The sequence below is a fragment of the Dipodomys merriami genome, unplaced genomic scaffold (genome assembly GCF_024711535.1).
Source record: "Dipodomys merriami isolate MVZ:Mamm:240054 unplaced genomic scaffold, mDipMer1.0.p SCAF_348, whole genome shotgun sequence".
In the NCBI taxonomy this organism is placed as follows: domain Eukaryota; kingdom Metazoa; phylum Chordata; class Mammalia; order Rodentia; family Heteromyidae; genus Dipodomys; species Dipodomys merriami.
In genome coordinates this window covers 397,501-415,720 of record NW_027205026.1, presented here as the reverse complement: position 1 = coordinate 415,720, position 18,220 = coordinate 397,501, and the positions used below count along the sequence as shown (strand labels likewise).

The 18,220-nt window shown below is 59.7% G+C and overlaps 1 protein-coding gene and 1 long non-coding RNA gene across 2 annotated transcripts; one reads left to right on the top strand and one right to left on the bottom strand.

The window, feature by feature from the left end:
* Positions 1-7,288: 7,288 nt before the first annotated feature.
* LOC138803742 (sulfotransferase 2B1-like) lies at positions 7,289-17,819 on the bottom strand. The gene is made up of 7 exons (XM_069987791.1): positions 17,773-17,819; positions 16,818-16,975; positions 12,359-12,573; positions 11,249-11,375; positions 11,035-11,129; positions 9,188-9,368; positions 7,289-7,468 (listed from the first exon to the last, which is right to left on the bottom strand). Exons 2-7 carry the CDS (start codon positions 16,957-16,959, stop codon positions 7,347-7,349), a joined length of 882 nt encoding a protein of 293 aa, XP_069843892.1. The 5' UTR covers positions 16,960-16,975; positions 17,773-17,819; the 3' UTR covers positions 7,289-7,346.
* Positions 11,353-12,558, top strand: LOC138803743 (uncharacterized). Its single transcript, XR_011365034.1, has 3 exons — positions 11,353-11,437; positions 11,671-11,800; positions 12,483-12,558. It is a non-coding gene; the product is annotated as an uncharacterized lncRNA (long non-coding RNA).
* Positions 17,820-18,220: the final 401 nt, after the last annotated feature.

Below are 18,220 nucleotides of genomic sequence, written 5' to 3'. Positions count from 1 at the left end.
AATGTTTTTTTTTGGTGGTGGTGGTAGTCATGGGGCTTGAACTCCGGGCCTGGGTGCTGTACCTCAGCTCTTCAGCTCAAGGCAAGCGCCACTTCCGTTTTTCTGGTGGTTAATTGGAAATAAGAGTCTCACGGACTTTCCTGCCCAGGCTGGCTTTGAACCATGATCCTAGATCTCAGCCTCCTGAGTAGCTAGGATTATAGGCGTGAGCCACTGGCATCTGGCCTGTTATTCTTTTTTAAAAAAATGTGTTATGGTAAAGTTGACGCATGGAGGGTTAGACTTCTGTAAGTCCAGGAATGAGTACATTTCTGTTTGGACAATGTCCCCATTCCCTTGCTCGCTCCCAGTTTTTCTTTCCTACAAGTGGTACAGTTCATTTTCAATATAGTGTCCAGTGGGTTCCACAGCTGCATTTGTTCACCTTTGTCCCTGTGAGACTCTTATCTCCAGCTCACCACCAAAGAAAAGCCAGAAGTGGCACTGTGGATTGAGTGGTTGAGTACCAGCCTTGAGCACAAAAGCTCAGTGGACAGTGCCTAGGCTCTGAGTTCAAGCCCCAGGACTGGTGTGCATGTGCACATGTGCACACGCATGTGCGTGCACACACACATCAATGGAGGGTCAGGTGAGGGGCGATGTGCCTGGGTCACAGCTGGTGGCGGCAGGACTCGCACCACTTCCCGCTTCCTGTTCCGGGGCTTTTATTGCACCAAGCGGCTTGTCATCCCTGTGGGGTTCAGAGGACCCCGGGGGCACAGTCCAGACCGGGCAGGGGGTCCCAGGGGGGCAGTCCAGACCGGGAAGGGGGTCCCAGGGGGGCAGTCCAGACCGGGCAGGGGGTCCCAGGGGGCAGTCCAGACCGGGCAGAGGACCCCGGGTCTCAGTCCAGACCGGGCAGGGGTCCCAGGGGCGCAGTCCAGACTGGGCAGGGGGTCCCAGGGGCGCAGTCCAGACCGGGCAGGGGGTCCCAGGGGCGCAGTCCAGACCGGGCAGGGGGTCCCAGGGGCGCAGTCCAGACTGAGCAGGGGTCCCAGGGGCGCAGTCCAGACCGGGCAGGGGTCCCACGGGCACAGTCCAGACTGAGCAGTCAGTATTTCTGCCCAGTGTGTAAAGCTGTAGAGAAGACAACCCATCCTCAAGCCTTTTCCACTGAGCCCTGGCTCAGGGCATTGTGAGTGTTACAGACACCTTGGAGAACTTTCCAGACAAGCAGAACTGGGAATCATAGAGCCACCCATACCCCAAAGCTGGACAAACGCTCCAGAGGCTGCCCCAGCTTACTGTTGGAGTGAGCCCTCCTCCCAGGACTTGCGCAGGGAACGGACCCTGGACCACCGGCCTAGTGCTGAGCTAGTACTGGTCTGACGTCCTCTCAATCTGAGACTGAGCCTTTCTCCTTGTCAGCTACAGAGGAGTACGGCAGACTTGGGGTGCAATGTGACTTCAAAGAGCCAAAAAATGCCCAGCACTAGCTGGACGTGGTGGCCTGTGCCTGTAATCCCAGGTGCTTGGGGAGAACCGGTGGGGGATGGAGAGTTTGAAGCCCGTCTGGGCATCACCGAGACTCGGAGACCCTATCTCACTTGGGAGTGTGGCTCCAGGGGAAGGGGGTTTGCCTAGCACGCACAAGGCTGTGGGTTCAGATCCCAGGAATCACTCCACCCCTCAAAGGCTAACACTGACGCTCTGCTCACACTGGCCCTGGGGGCTGGAGGCGACTGTCAAGCCAGGAGCCAGAGCAGCACTGGGAGAAGGGGCCGGCCCCTCCCTGCGGAGCCCTCGGGGACCCCGGGCCCTGCCCAGCTCAGGCAGCCCAGAGTGAGGAGGAGGCCTGCGGAGCCCTCTGAGCCTGTGGTGGAGCCTAAGCCCTGGCCCACATCTGTCCAGCAGCTGCCCAAACTCAGGAGAGATCCCGAGCCAGACCTGCACAGCCAGCCCGGCTCTGCCCCACAGGCACGGTGGCATAGCAGGCCCGTGTTTCCTGGGCTCGGTGTGACCCATCACACACCCACCACGGCCGAGCCCTGCCTGAGTGGCTGCTCAGCACAGCACACGGCTCGGTGAGTAAACTGTTAACAAATGCCTGGCTTCCCTTTCACAGTGTCCGGAAGAGCCGGACGAAGCTCCACTCTTGGTATCTAACTATGCTGCGGCGGCTGGCTGCGCCCCCAGGGCCACACACCCCTGGGCCGCGATGGCCATCCCTGAGGCCTGGGCCCCCACCAGCCCTCCATCAGGCAGACGAGTGAGCAGGAGGAGGGCACCGCGGAGGCTGCTGGAGAGGACGCGCAGGCAGGAGGCTGTGACTAAGTGTTTGTAATTGGTGCGGGGGCCGCCGACTGTCAGACTGCCCCATCACCCCACAGCTGCCGCGGGTCTGTGGGCAGTCTGCATCCCTCACCGTCCGCCCTCCTCGGTTCAGTGGGCCCAGGGCCCCGGCCCAGTGGGGTTTCTCCCTTGCTCCTCTCTCCCCTCCCCATCTTCTCTCTTACTTTCTCCCCCTCAGGATCGTGACAGGGGCTGCTCCCATGGAGTGTTCCCTCCCTCCCAATACTTAGGAGCTTGGTTTAAACCTCACAGTGTTGAACCCCACAGCAGCCCTGCACGGTGGCCTGCTATGAGTACACTTCACAAATGGGGACTGAGCTCAGAAATGGAGCCATTTGGATCAGCACGCCCAGCAGGGTCCTGAGCTAGACCTTGTAGCCTGACACTCCGGCGGTCAGGATTAGAGCCTGTGGGCCTTTGATGTGTGGCACGCATGTACACATGGGCATGCTGTCTAGGCGTGTGTGTGCAAGTATGCACACACGTACCTTGTGTACCTGGGAGTGTGTGCATATATTGGAGTGTGTATGTGGGGGTGGATGTGTGCTCCCTGTGCAAGCACACGTGTGTGCGTGCTAAGTATATGTGTGCACATATGCATGTGCATGTGTGTGACATGCTGGGGGCGCACACACATGTACTGGTTAGGTGTTTGTCATGCACACACATGTACTGGGGAGTGTGTATATGTATGTATGTGCATGCTGTCTAGGTTTGTGTATGTAAGCATACACACACGTGTGTGCATGTACCAGGGAGAGTGTGCATGTGTGCATTTGAGTGTGTGGAGGGGGATGTGTGCTCCTTGTCCTCACTGCTCAGGGAGCCTTTTTGCAGCTCAGCAATACCAGGGGTTGGGCCAAGCCGTGTGTGTTTTGGCAGTAGACAGAGCGAGCTCTGCTCCACAGGGCTTGGGGCAGGGCCGGGTCCCACTCAGAGGGCGTGGAGGGAGGGAGGCCCGGGTGGCTGGGTCTGCCCTGGGGCAGCCTCACCCCGGCTTCATCCAGGCTCCTGGGAAAACAGGGCAGAGGGCCCCGAAGGTGTCAGCCGGAGGGGCCAGGACTCCTGCAGAAACAGCGGCTGTGGGCCGGGTAGGGTGCAGGCTCCCGGCCTCGGAGGAGAGCGGGCACGGGTCTGGCGGGTGCGTTGAGACTCCTCCCAGCTGTGTCGCAGAGGTGCAGGCTCCCAGCCTCGGAGGAGAGCGGGCACGGGTCTGGCGGGTGCGTTGAGACTCCTCCCAGCTGTGTCGCAGAGGTGCAGGCTCCCAGCCTCGGAGGAGAGCGGGCACGGGTCTGGCGGGTGCGTTGAGACTCCTCCCAGCTGTGTCGCAGAGGTGCAGGCTCCCGGCCTCGGAGGAGAGCGGGCACGGGTCTGGCGGGTGCGTTGAGACTCCTCCCAGCTGTGTCGCAGAGGCAATGCACTGGCAGACTCAGGCTGCCCCGGGAAGTCCCTGCTAGCTGCAGCGAGGAAGACCTGAGCGAGGGCTCGGTCTTGGTCCTGTTCGGCCCTTCTGTGCCCTGGGGCAGGTTTCTGTGCTTCTCTGTGCTCCTGGAGCCCAGGTCTCTTCACAGGGTGCCCGGAGCCTTGCCAGGCCTGAGCCTTCTACAGAAGCAGTCATAGGTCTGTGTCCTTTTTCGCAGGCCCGTGGGACCGTGAGAGACTGCAGGTTGTTTGTCCTCTCCCTGGGCAGACCCACCTCCTTCCTCTGCACCCCATATACTCAGTCCAATAAGCAGAGCTGCGTTTGATGTTTTCACGTTCAGTCTCATCAGGACTATGCTCAGAGCTGCCTGCTAGCCCTGGGGCATGGATGGTGTAGTTTCTCAGGAGAACTGGTCACATGGGCCTCCCAGGGGCTGCCCCACCAGGACACTGGCTGGGTTTTGTCCTTCGTCTCAGCCCTCTGGGCCGTGACAAGTTCCGGACTGACCTGCACTCCCCTCCTGGCTCCTCAGGTCCTGTGTGCATCTGGGGGCTCCTACGGGAAGCCCCTGAGGTGTCACCACCACACCAGAGGCATTCCTGGACCACGACCTGCCCAGCCCAGAGCTGGGAACCACTCTGCCCAGTGTGGGATCGCGGTATGAGGTCCCGGAGGCCTGGACACCTCCTTGAGACACAGCGTTCTGACATTTGTGTATATGTGTGCTGGTCCTGTGACTTGAACTCAGGGCTTAGCTGGTGCTCTATAACTTGAGCCAGGACTCCACCTCTGGATTTTTGCTGGTTAATTGAAGGTAAGAGTCTAGCGGAAAGCTGGGCACCTGTCATCCCAGCTACTCAGGAGGCTGAGATCTGAGGATCGCGGTTCAAAGCCAGCCCAGGCAGGAAAGTCTGTGAGACTCTTATCTCCAATTAACCACCAAAAAATCCAGAAGTTAAAGTGTGGCTCAGGTGGTAGAGGGCTAGCCATGAGCAAAAAACCTAAGCAAGAGCCCAAGCCCCAAGCCCCAGTACTGGTATAAAATAAAATAAAATAAAGAGAGGGAGGCGGAGAGGGAGAGGGAGGGGAAGTGAGCAAGAAGGAAGGAAGGGAGGGAGGGAGGGAGGAAGGAAGGGAGGGAGGGAGGGAGGAAGGGAGGGAGGAAGGAAGGGAGGGAGGGAGGGAGGGAGGGAGGGAGGGAGGGAGGCTTCCAAGCCATGTGTCAGGTTGCGTGCACTGGCTGACCTCCAGGCCCCTCTCACCCTGGACCTTGGTGTGTGGTCATCCTGGTCTCTCAGCCCTAGGCCTTGGTGTGTGGTCATCCTGGCCTCTCACCCTGGACCTTGGCGTGTGGTCATCCTGGTCTCTCACCCTGGACCTTGGCGTGTGGTCATCCTGGTCTCTCACCCTGGACCTTGGTGTGTGGTCATCCTGGCCTCTCAGCCCTAGGCCTTGGTGTGTGGTCATTCTGGTCTCTCACCCTGGACCTTGGTGTGTGGTCATCCTGGTCTCTCACCCTGGACCTTGGCGTGTGGTCATCCTGGTCTCTCAGCCCTAGGCCTTGGTGTGTGGTCATCCTGGTCTCTCACCCTGGACCTTGGTGTGTGGTCATTCTGGTCTCTCAGCCCTGGACCTTGGTGTGTGGTCATCCTGGCCTCTCAGCCCTGGACCTTGGTGTGTGGTCATCCTGGTCTCTCAGCCCTAGGCCTTGGTGTGTGGTCATCCTGGTCTCTCACCCTGGACCTTGGTGTGTGGTCATCCTGGTCTCTCACCCTGGACCTTGGTGTGTGGTCATCCTGGTCTCTCACCCTGGACCTTGGTGTGTGGTCATTCTGGTCTCTCAGCCCTGGACCTTGGTGTGTGGTCATTCTGGTCTCTCAGCCCTAGGCCTTGGTGTGTGGTCATTCTGGTCTCAGCCCTGGACCTTGGCGTGTGGTCATCCTGGCCTCTCACCCTGGACCTTGGCGTGTGGTCGTGTCCTTCCGCTGGCCTCTCATCGGGACTGACACGGCCTGGCAGGGAAAGCGTCTGAATCCATGCTCAGGAAAACCAGCAGAGCAGGCGCTTGTCCCGCTCGGCAGGCGCTTCCTTCCGTGGCATTTTTTTCCAGGATGACCTCCTATCTTTTCTCTGTGGCCCCTGGGGGCCTGGAGCCAGGCCACGGGCTGGCTTTGAGCATCTAGGCTGAGAGGGGGACACTCCAGCCACAGCTCAGGGGGCTCGGAGGGAGCTCAGCGCCCACCCCACCCTGGCCATCTGTAGCAGCTTGGGTGTTACTTTCCTTATGGGCTGTGCTGGGGGTCAGGACTGGCCAGGGCACACTGCAGCCACCAGGGCTGTGATTCTGTCCTGGGGACACAGCTGTCCACTCAGGGTGATGTAGGGCACGTCTGCTGGCCCTGTACTCGGTGGGAGCAGGGTTGACACTAGCCCCCTCCTTCCCTGGGGCAGCCCACCGCCTTGGGCCTCAGTTTCCTCCTATCGAATGGGTTCCTGACTGCCGGCTGTACCCTGTGGTCTTGACTCCTCCAGGCTGAGCTGTGCCCTGCAGGACAAAGGCCCCTCCCCGGCTCAGCCAAGGGCAGGGAGCAGGCCTGGGGCTCTGGTCCAGGGAGGGCTGAGTGGGGGCGATGCTGAGGGAAATCAGGGCCCATTTGCCCTACCATCCTGATGGAGCCCCCCCCCCCCCCCGCCCCGAGTTGCTCGGGAACCAGAACGTGGTATCACTGTGCTTCCTCTTGGCACAAGCTGACGCGGGCTGGCTTTCTGCCAGTGCGGGCAGAAGTATCCCCTGGAACACAGCAGATGGGCATGGGGGGGCCTGGAGGGGCCCAGTGATGCCCAGCATGGCCCCCCTTCCCTCTGTGTGGGAGCTTGCCTTGCTAGATGGATGGGGGGGTGAGAATCTCGGGGCATCAGCCGCCCACGATTGGTGCTCCCTTCCAGCCCCTCACTTTGGCTTCTCTGGGTGGCCCCCCAACCCCATCCAAGTGGGGGTCCCCCAGCCAAGTGGGGAACCCCAGCCAAGGGGGGCCCCCCCAGCCAAGGGGGGGCCAGCTGGGGCTCCTTAGGCTTTGCCAGCAGCAAGTTGGCTTTTTTGTTGGTTTGCCTTTGGTCCAGCCCCGGGCCTGGACATGGCCTGAGCTTTTGTTCTAGGCTAGTGCTCCATGACTTGGGCCATAGCTCCACACAAGCTTTTTGTGGCAGCTAGCTGGAGATAGGATCACAAGGACTTTTTTGCCCCGGCTGGCTTCGAACCGTGACCTGCAGATCTCAGCCTCCTGAGAGAAACCTATTTTCTTTGGCCTTCGGAGAGAAGAAATGACCCTCGGGCCCTGAGGTGGGGGGTAAGATGTCTGCTCTAGGGAGCTTTGAACACGGGGCTTTGGGACTATAGCTGGGCAGGTGGGTGTTCGGAAGCTGGAGGGCATAGGGCGTCCGGGGATGCCCAAGGGGAAGGGTTGGAGGGCAGCAGCCCCAGGCCGGAGCTGAGCAGGACCTACAAGTGAGCGGCAAACTATTTTTATTGCCACACCAGGGAAGAAGCCCAGCATGGGTCCCAGACCAGGCCAGTGGGAGGAGGTGGCGTGGGTTAGATGTCTCCTCTGGTCCAGGGGAAGTGGAGGCCGGAGTCTCTCATCTTGGTCTGGTAGACAGCGTTGAATTTCTCATTCTGCTCTGGAGTGAAGTGCTCCCTCCAGTCCCCCACTACACCTGCAGGGAGGGAGAGGGGCACTCAGGCCTCGGGAGAGGGGCACTCAGGCCCCACGGATGCCACTCCCCACCGGGGTCCCGCAAGGAGAGCGCCACGGCCTTCTGTCCCCAGGGTACAGACTGGCTCCAGAAGAAGCCCACGTGCTCACCCTGGCACTGGGAAAACAGGGCTTTGCAGTAAGATGGGGTCACCAGGACGCTAGTCCTCACAGGGAGAATGGGCAGCAGGACTCAGCCCAGGAGCAGGCAGGGAAGAGCCGCCCAGAGCCCCTGGGGGACGGTGCCCTGGCTGCGCCCAGCTGGTGATGTACCCCGTCCTTGGAATGTTGTGTGGCAGCCAGAGAAGTGATCACACTGCAGCTTCCTAGCAGCCTCGGACACGGGGCGGGGGGGGGGGGACTCCTGTCGGGTCCCTGAACCCAGACCTGTCCTGAGAACTTGACATGCCCAGCTGGGTGCAGGGACACCTGCAATCCCAGCACCGGGGACGCGTGGGTTTGAAGCCAGCCTGCACTATGCGGCAAGATCGCGTCTCAACACACACAACAACCAAGCAAAGTAGCCTGACATGCTGCAGGCCTGGACAGCTGTGCTGGGAGTTTTCAGTTCCTGGCACGGTGGAAGACAGGGTCACAGCTCCTACCCACAAGGGGAGTCCCTTTTACCCATGGGTTCATTGGGGACAGCAGCAACCGCAGGGCAGGATTTCAGTTCATGCCGATGGAGCCAGAGACTGAACTGAGATGGCCCCAGGCAGTGTCCGACGTCTTACAGGTGCTCCGGGAGTCTGTATAGCTGCACCCCCCTCGAGCCCACGCCACCTGAACCCACTCCATTGAGAACTCTAGAACTCAGCGGGCACCCGACCCCCCAAGAAAGCAGCTGCTGTGGAGACTGAGACAAAGCTGCGCTTCATTTTGTTCTGAATTTATACAAGAACTAGTCTACGTTTCTCTGTATTGTCTGGGTCTGTGACAACACTGGGGAAGGCTGCTGGGAGCCATGGAGCTCATCTCGTTATTGTGGTTGCTATAGAAATGGTTGAGTACTTTGTGTATACGCTGTGTGGGTGTGCATGCACGTGCGCCGCATGCTACCGGTCCTGGGGCTTGAACTCAGGGCCTGGGCGCTGTCTCTGAGATCTTTTTCTCTGTGTAGTTAGGATTACAGGTGTGAGCCATTGGCACCCAGCATCATGTTGTCTTTTTTGCTGTTGCCCTCCTTACTTTCCTCCTCTATAGACAGTTAGGCTGCTGATTCCCAAGGTGTGCGTGTAGGGAGGCTCCAGGGCCTACAGGCATCCTTCCGGAAAGCGAGAAGGCCCCGGACAGTTCTCACACTGCGGCTGGATGCCGGCAGCTGCTCCCTGTGAGCTGTAGTGATTCACAAAAGCCATTTTCCTGGGAGCAGCAAAGGGATTTGGGGTTGCCTCCTAGAGGGGGCCGTGAGGGTGGGTTTGGAGGGCCTGAGAGCCGGTGAGAGGTCTGGGGCGGGTTTAACCTGAGGAAGACGGCCCCTCCGCACAGCCGCTGCCTGGGGGCATGCCCTGATGCTGGCAGTGCCCTCGGCGGTGCCCTTGCTAGGACATCTGTGCGGCCTGGAGAGATGACAGAGAGGCCGGTGAGGGGGGAGCGGATGGTCAACTGCAGAGCTGCGGTCACCCGGGAGAGCGCAGAGGTGCCCGGAGGGCGGGGCCCCGGAGACCCCGGGGACAGGTACCTTTCCGCAGGAACTTGCCCCGGCTCTGGTCCATGATCTGCTTGGACACCAGGCTGTAGTTGGCCACGCTGCTCTGGCTCATGAAGGAGAAGCTGCAGTGCTCCAGAACCAGCTCCTCCTCTGCCGGCCCCAGCGGCTGCTGCAGGAAGGCGCTCAGCTTCTGGATGGTGCTGCGAGGCTCCTGGAGCCGAGAGGAAAGACACAGGAAGGACACAGATTTGCAACAGATGCTTAGGACCTGGAAAAAGTCAACCGAGCAATCACCAACGTGAGCCACAATGCTCACCTCAGCGTGCTCTGTTATAGCAAGGGCTCGGAAGCAGCATCGGTATTCAACAAGAAAGGGGATTTATTTCACCTCTAGACACTCCAGAGACTACTGTGCCATTCTTAGAATGCACACACTAAAGTGCTAGCTGAAAAATAAAGAGTGCAAGATGTGCCCCGTGCGATGTGAGCCCCACTCTGGAAGAGCAGGGGAGACCAAATACGCAAGAGGATGGGTGGATGGCGGGCAGATGGGTGGATGGATGGATGGGTGAGAGTGGACGGCAGGACACGGGTAAGTCAACAGAAAGGTATGTAGGTAGATGACTAGTTATCTCAGGAGCCACAGAGGCACCGGGCCCCCGATAGCTGGCGGGACGGCAGAGGGCACAGCGCAGTCGACAAGGGAGCCCAGGAACCCTAAGAGCCCAAGAACGACTCTCCTTGAAGCTCAGAGCTGCGGTCCATTCTGGGTGTAACGCTGTTCCTGGCTCCCCCTGGCTCCCCAGGCAGACCCTGGCTCCGTCTCTACACAGAAAGAGACCCCAAGGACACCTGGCTGGTCGCCTCTTGGTTCTCACTCAATCACGCGTATCTTCCGAGGAACTCCACACACTGGGCAGTACTTAGGAGCAGGGACACACCGTGACGGTCCCAGGGACCCGGGGAAACCACACTGCGGGGTCCCATGTGAGGCTCTGGGCGTCTGCTGGGCCGGCACCAGCCTTCACCCCAAAGGGCTGCCAACGAATCTGGGGCATGGCGCAAGCAGCAGAAAGTGCGAGTGCCACTGTGGATTTCAGCTTGTTATTCTGAGCTGAAATCTTGCTGTTTACACATGATATTGGAACAGCGCAGAGAACTCAAGGTTCTGAGCAATACGCGTACAATCTGGTGGCTGTGCCAGTGTGGGCTGCGTAACTGGAAGGCCTGTCTGTCCCCAGACAGAGGGACACTGGCAGGAGGAACAAATAGATTGAAGTTATTAAGGCAATAAAAATGTTTATAGGAGCTTATTTAGGTTAGTAAATGGAACCAAATGTGAATCAAACCTCTGTGCGTGTGTTCATACACATTTTAAAGTGCACACGTTAAAAAAAGGTAAAATGAGCCAGGCGCTGGTGGCTCATGCCTGTCATCCTAGCTACTCAGGAAGCTGAGCTCTGAGGACCACGGTTCAAAGCCAGCCCAGGCAGGAAAGTCCGTGAGACCCTTATCTCCAATAAACCAGTAGAAAACCGGAAGTGGTGCTGTGGCTCAAGCGGTAGAGCGCTTGCCTTGAGCTGAAGAGCTGAGGGACAGTGCTCAGGCTCAGAGTTCAAGCTCCACAACTGACCCCCCCCCCAAAAAAAAAGGTAAAATGCACACAAAAGCCATGCTCAAAACTATGGACAAATCTCATAATGGATTAGTTTTGGAGAGTTGCAGACAGGAGACTGTGTCTGAAGCTACAGAAGCCACAGTTCCAAAGAACCTGGTGGGCAGCCTTGTCCCGGGATTCTTCAGGGGAGCTGGGGACCCCAGGTTTTGCCTGGAGGGAGCACAGGTGGTTCTGAGGGCTTCCTGGAAGAGGTGCTCACCTGGTGCAGCTCCTCGTAGGTGATGAGAAGCATATTCAGGTCCCGCTGGAGACCCAGCCAGCCTTTCACATGGTCAAACCAGGAGCCAAAGAAGCCTGCCAAGGAGACAGGGAAGGTGTGGCCACGCCCCAGCCCCACGCGCAGGCCCGCAAGCCTCAGGGAGCCTCAGGTGACGAGGGGGTGGGGTCAGACTCCTCAGTCCCTGAGCCCTCACCTGTGCCCTTGAGAAACTCATCCAGGAACTCCTCGAAGGAGCTGGGGTCCGGCAGGAAGTTGGCGACTCGGTGGAAGTGGTAGAAGGAGACAAGCACATCCTTGGGGTTCCGAGCCACGTACACCACCTGGTGGCAGGACGGCAGCCTGAGTCCTGCGGCGGGCCTCAGGCCCTGCGGGAAGCTCGTGCGTGAGTCACCTGGCGGCAGGAGGCCCTGGTGGCGCGGGGAAGCCTGGGCCAAGCCTGGCCTGCCAACCGTGCCGAGGCTGGGGGCCAGCAGGCTGGGCCCTAGGCTGCATTGGGCACATTTCGCTAGCGGCAAGAACGCAGCCTTTGCTCTAAGCTGCTGGCTTCTGGCAGCGGCAGCAGGCCAGGCTGAGCTCCACAAAGCAACCCTGTAATTAGTGCTCTTGTTTCTCCAGGTTCTGACCAGCTGAGAGTGATCACACCGCAAGGGGGACCTGTCAGGATCCATGCAACCCATGGTGAGGCTGGCAGGGCAGGCCTCTCTGGAGGCCAGTGCAGTTTCTTCACCTCCCCGAGGCCAGAAGGGTGAGTCCAGCCTTCGCCCCCCCCCCAACCATGACTAACCCCCGATCCACCTGGTCAGCTCATCCGGCTTGCCTCACAGCCTCCCCGTGCTGCACCCCGGCGTGGCATAAAACAAAAAACAAAGGGAGCAGGGCGCCAGCGGCTCACCCCTGTCATCCCAGATACTCAGAAGGCTGAGATCTGAGGCTCCAGGTTCAAACCCCGCCTGGGCAGGAAAGTCCTTGAGACTCTTATCTCCAATGAGCCACCAAAAAGTGGGTGGTGGAGCCGTGGCTCAAGTGGTAGAGGGCTCACCCTAAGCAGAAGAACTCAGGGGCAGTGCCCAGGCCCTGAGTTCAAGCCCAGAACCTGCACACAAAAGAAAAAGGTTCCTCCCTCCTAGACCTGCCCGGGCCGGCTTAGGCTGCTGCTGGCTGGAATTTCTGCCCATCTGTGTTCCGGGTCCCTCCCCCAGGGCAGTGGGGTGAAGTGAACCCAACCCCAAGGACCTTCTTGCCCTAGAGAGCCTATCCCCAGGCCTCGGCTTTGACTATGGGGTGGGGGGGGGCAGTCCTTTACCCGGGCCTTGGACCTCATCAGAGCTGGGGCCAGGGCTGTGGCATGGAGGTGAGTGGTGAGCAGGCGGGGTCGGGTGGGCTCCAGCTGGCTGAGGAGATGGCTGAAGGAGACTTGCTCCATCCAGGGCGCACGGCTCCAGTTGGGAAGGTGGAGGATGGGCCACAGGTGGCCCTCACAGAAGATCAGACTCAGCACCTGCTGCACCCATGTAGTCCCTGCACGGCGAGAGCGTGTGAGCTGGCAGAGGGGGCAAGCAGCAGGAGGAGGGTGACCCAGGCCCTGGGAGTGTCTCCACCGGTGTCACGCATGGCTGCCTTCCACACACAGCACCGGCCCAGGCCGGCCTCACACCTGGCCGCACCGTAACCGTGAGGTTCCAGCAATATTTTCCTCTTTCCTGCCTGACACCGTATCAGAATGGCCTTCTTGCCTGGCACTGGCACTCCTGCCGGTCATCCTAGCTACTCAGGAGGCTGAGATCTGAGGATCACAGTTCAAAGCCAGCCTGGCAGGAAAGGCCGTGAGACACTTATTTCCAGTTATCCACAGTAAACTGGAAGTGGCGCTGTGGCTCAAAGTGGAAGAGCGCTCGCCTTGAGCAAAACAGCTCAGGGACAGCGCCCCGGCCCAGAGCTCAAGCCCCACAACGGACAGAAACAAACAACAAAACAGAATAGCCTCCTTTACCATCTATGCCCTCCCCACATCTGTGTGGGTGCACCTGGCATTTTCTAAGGCGATCGGGCTTTCTCTTTCTGTTTTGCGTGGCTGGGTAAGTGCTCTACAGAGCCCTGTCCCGGTCCCTCCTCTTTCCTTTGGCGGTAGGACCACCTGCTCACACCAGCTCAGGCTGCTGCTGCTCACAGTGCCCCAGACTCCTCACCACCCCCTGCCAGCTCCAAGACTGCGTCCACATTTCTAGACATTTGCTATAGCAGCAGCTCCATTTTTCAGCACCAATGTCTGTTTTATAACCCCAGCAGATTGTTTAAACTGTTTTGGGCTGGGGACTTAGGGCACTTGTCCTACCATTGTGCAGCCCTAGGTTGATCCCCAGTACAGAAGAAAGAAAAGGAGAAAGAGGAAGAAGAGGAGGAAAGGGAGGGAGGGAGGGAGGGAGGGAGGGAGGGAGGGAGGGAGGGAGGGAGGGAGGGAGGGAGAAGACATGCATAATAGTAAGAAAACCCCAGTCTCAAGGCTGACAGAGACGGGACGGTGGGAGGGAGCATTGGGCCCACAGGAGAACAGGGCTCCACCTGTGAGGATGGGCGCTGGGCAGATGGAGAGGATCCTTTGTCCTCAGACAGGATGATTTGGAAAAAGGATAAGTAAATTGGTTCCCACATTAATTTGTAAATCAAATGCAATCCCAATAAAAATGCCAAGTCTCTTTTTGGAATTAGACAAGTTGATATTGAAGTTACACAAAAACAGGGCTGGGAAGGTGGCTCAGTGGTAGAGCGCTTGCATGCCTGAGGCCCTGGGTTCAATTCCTCAGCACCACCTAAGCAGAAAAAGCTGGAAGTGGCGCTGTGGCTCACATGGTAGAGCAGGAGCTTTGAGCTGAAGAGCTGAGGAACAGCGCCCAGGCCCAGAGTTCAAGCCCTATGACTGACAAAAAATACAGACAAACAAAACCACACAGTGGCCAGGCCTCCGGGGCCTTGGGACAGAGCAGGGAGCTGGTGTGGGAAGCGTGTGACCTTGCACAGGAAGTCTGCCACAGACAAGGTGGTGTGCCGATGGTCTGGCTTCTGGCTTCTCTGGGCAACAGAGCAGCCATTTGGAAAAGGTGATATTACCTCACACTACACAGGTCAGGAACTCTGAAAGTGACCATTGCAGCCATGCAGGAATAAAAAATGGTCAAATTCCTTTGTAACTTATTCTTAACTACAAGTCAAAATATTCCTGACCCTCCTCAGAGCAACGCAGATGTTGGAGGCTGGTACCCAGGGCAGTGGTGCCAAGAGGGTGGGGCTTCTCGAGGTGGGCCTAGAGCTGGCGGCACAGCTCAGGCTGGAGAGCACTTGAGGCCCTGAGTTCGATGTCAGTGCGGAGGGAGCGAGAAAAGCAGTGGGACTAGATGAAGGGCTTTAGGCCGGTGGGGAAATGTCCACCCAGGAGCAGTGGGGCCCCAGTGTCTTCCTCCTCTCTATTTATACTTATTATCTTTTAATGGTTGTTGTACAAAGGCCTTTCAGTTCTACGTGGCTTCTCCTATTTTGTTTTTGTGGTGGTGCTGGAGACGGAACACAGGGCCTTGTACAAGTTAGCTGAGTGCTCTACCACAAAGCTATGCCCCATCCCTTCCTCCTCCTCGCTTCCAGGATCAAACAATTCACAGGTAGATTGAACCCTGGAAATCTCACCCTGCTCATCTTGAGCCAAACCCTCCAGACATAATGTGCCCCCACAGCCCAGAGTGAAGCTGGTGGGTTAGGGATGGGAGCCTACAAAATCAACCTTTTCCTCCTTAAAAGCAGACTGGTCAGGTATTTTCTGAGTGACAGAAAGCTAGCATGCTCACGGGCCAAAAGCCGGTCAGTGTGGGGAGACTGTGAGTAGACACTGGACAAGACAAAAGTTTCCAATGTCCCCCAAGTTTTCATTAGGAAGAGGAGGGTGGCGGCCTCACAGCCTGGGGTTATCAGCCTCGGAGGTGGCAGGGGCAGGGGGCAGGGGTGACGGGAACACCGCTGCGCCCTCCCGAGGGACAAGTGGCTGCCCACATCTCAGGCCCCTCGCTCCTTGCGGACGGACATCTTCCTGCAGCTCTGCACACAGCGGCCGTGGGACCCGAGCCCTGGCCGAGCTCGACTCCCAGAGGAACCTTCCACTGCATCTCCGGCTTCTGGGCCAGGCTCCTCGGGTAGCCTCTCTACCCCTCCCACTCTGGCCTCCTCCTCCTCCTCCTCCTCCCGAAGATCACAGGGCTGCCTGATAATCCGGGATGATCTTCATCTCAAGCCTCAAAGTCCCTGTGCTGTGTGAGCTCACAAGCCATGTGCTCAGACCGCACGCACCCTGCAGCCATTACGCAGCCAAGCACGAGCAGGGATCGGAGAGAGGTTAGGGTGGCCTGGGTTTGCAAAGACAGAGTCCGATGCAGCAGCAAGAGCCAAGAGAGGCTCCCAGCAGAGAAGGGCTCCCCGGAGGCAGCAGGGAGCATGGCCGGAACGTTCCGTCCTGGTAGTGAGGAGGTGCTCCAGAAGCCCCCTCTCTCTTCTCTGCACTGCTGGGGAGGGAACCCAGGCCAGGTGAGCACTGCAGGGAGCCAGGCATGCCTGCGCGCCTTCAGGGATGAAGGGCCTCTGGCCGCGGCCACGGGCAGCCCTGAGCATGGTGGCTGCTGCCCCGTCTCCTCTAGTGGGGTCAGCCTTGGATGTGTCAGAGGTCATAAACCCGTGTCAGTGGGGGAAGGGAGGACACAGGACCCCGTGCTCGGTGTGTTCAGTTTCCTGGAGGTCACGGGCAGGGAAGCCCCACTTCCCATCAAATCTGACGGGAGCCACCAGGGACCCACTGTCTCCCACCCATCCCTGTCTCCCTGCCCTGTTCCCTCTGGTCCAGTTCCCTGCGGGCAGCCAGGGCCCAACCCCAGGACTGGTGTGTGTTACCAGGCCCACCCCGGCAAGCCTGCTCTGGCAGGCTCTGTGCACACAGCCCCGAGGGGGGCTCCCTTTAAACACCAGGCGCCCAGGACCTGGCTTCCCAGCCCTGTTCCCAACCCACCTCCGGCAGGAAGCTGGAGGGGTGGGGAAGCCTGGAGGGAGGGGCCAGGCCCAGGGAGGAGGGGGGTGAGAGGAGGCCTGGCCAGAGGGATGGGGAAGGGCGGGCACTGGGACTGGTAGAGGTGGAAGAGGGCTCTCCTGCCCCCCAGGGGCCCAGGCCCAGTGCTCTGGGTACGGGAGGTCCCAGGTCAGTGTGTCACGGCCCTGCCTCCAGGGCAAGGCCTGCTCCTGACCCCGCCCTGCTGGGGTCCCATGGGAGCTTAAGTAGCTGGGGCCTCCGCCTTTCCCCTGGGGTCCCAGCTCACTCTGTGGGGACCCCACCCTGGGCTCCTGTCCTTTCTGGGTTCTGGAGGGACTGGCTGACCACACAGGGTCCTCAGGCCATCCTGTGGGCTGAGGCCTGTCCGTCCTCTGGGGGAGGGAACGCGGCACCGGCAGCCCGGGTGCCGCTCGGGGAAGGCCCAGGCCTCAGGTGTGGCTGACTGGATCTGAGGACCCCTGCAATCCCAGCACCCACCCGCACCCTCCCTGCCCACTCACACAGTCCAGAGAGGCCACCGGAGCCCGTGGGGGCCAGCTGAGGGGAGGGGATGGCCATGGAGCGGGCCCTGGGGGCCACCTGGCCAGGAATGTGGCCTTGGGCTTGTCCCAGTTCCCAGGAGGGACAAGGGAGTGGGCAGAGGAGGGCAGCGATGCGGCTGTCTACAGGGACCTCGGCTTCTCACCTGACTTGGGGAAGGTCACCAGGAGAACGTCCGTGTCCTGGAACTGGAAGGAGCAGGCTGTCCGCAGGGACTCGGGCGTGTGCATGAAGCCTGGCAAGCGGACGCCGTTGAAGACCTCCACGGTGTCCATGCGCTCACCCATGCCGTGCCGGTGCGTCCTGCGGGCAAGCGGCCCCTGAGCCACAGGGCCAGGCTGGCCTGGCGGGTGTGGACCCGACACCGCTCCCAGCACTGATGTCCTTGTGCGTCTACACCACGCTTGTCTTCTGTGCCCCGGGCCCATCCTCACAACGGGGTACGTTTCCTACCAGCTGCCCTGGCCAAGGCCCCGGCCAGCCGGACGCCGGTGGCTCACACCTGTCATCCTAGCTACCTGGGAGGCTGAGATCTGAGGATTGCGGTTTGAAGCCAGCCTGGACAGCGAAGTCCATGAGACCCTTATCTCCAATTAATCACAGAAAAAGCCCAAGTGAAGCTGTCCCTCAAGTGGTAGAGCACTAGCCTTGAGCAAAAAGAAGCTCAGGGACAGCCCAGGCCCAGAGTTCAAGGCCCAGGACCAGCCCCCCCCCCAAGCCCCAAAAGCCCACAGTTGTTCAGGTTTGGGTGCTAGCATTGACATCCTGGGAGGCAGCCTCTGCCCTGTTTCCAAGGCCAGGAGCCCGGCTCATCCACAGAATTGTCACCTGCTCTGCCGTTTGCAAGCCGCAGCCATCTCTGGTGAGCGCAATGCCCAGGAGCCCCACAGCAGAGGCCGGAGAGTGGCAGGCTTGCTAACTGCCTGGAGACCCCTCTGGCTGAGCAGAAACCTTTGCCACAACCCCTTATGCCTCCTGCAGGGAGGCTAGCAGGAACTCCTGGGCTAGCAGGAATGCCGGTAGAGCTGCGGCCTGGCTCTGGAGCGGGCCCTGGCACCTGTCCCACCCCTGTGTCCCTTTCTGATCAACTCTCAACTCACCACAAGGTCCTTCTCCGGGAGCCCCGCTGCCCACACCCAGCCCAAAAACGTGGCTCACCCTCCACTTGGGCGGTTCCAAGGCAGCTCCACCCGAGAGCGGGGACGGGCCGGAGGCCTGCAGTGGGGGCGGGGTGGGAGGGCCCCTCCCTGCGCCCCGCCCCCACCGGCGGGGTGGGGTGGCAGGGCAGGGAGCCCTGCGATGGAGGGCATCTTTGAGCCAGCCCACTGGAGGCTGCTGGATTTCCAAAAGCTCAGAATGGTTTTCTGTTACTTTTTATGCTGCCTGCTCAGGGCAGAGGGAGGAGGCGGCAGCCAAGGCTGAGGCCGCGTGGAGGAGTTCTGGACCCTGCCCGTGTTGCTCTCAGCACCGAGGCCTTCATCTTTGTCACCTAGAGCCACCGTTTTCCCATGATTTTAAAAGGCTTTCTGTATCAGTCGTGAGCACACA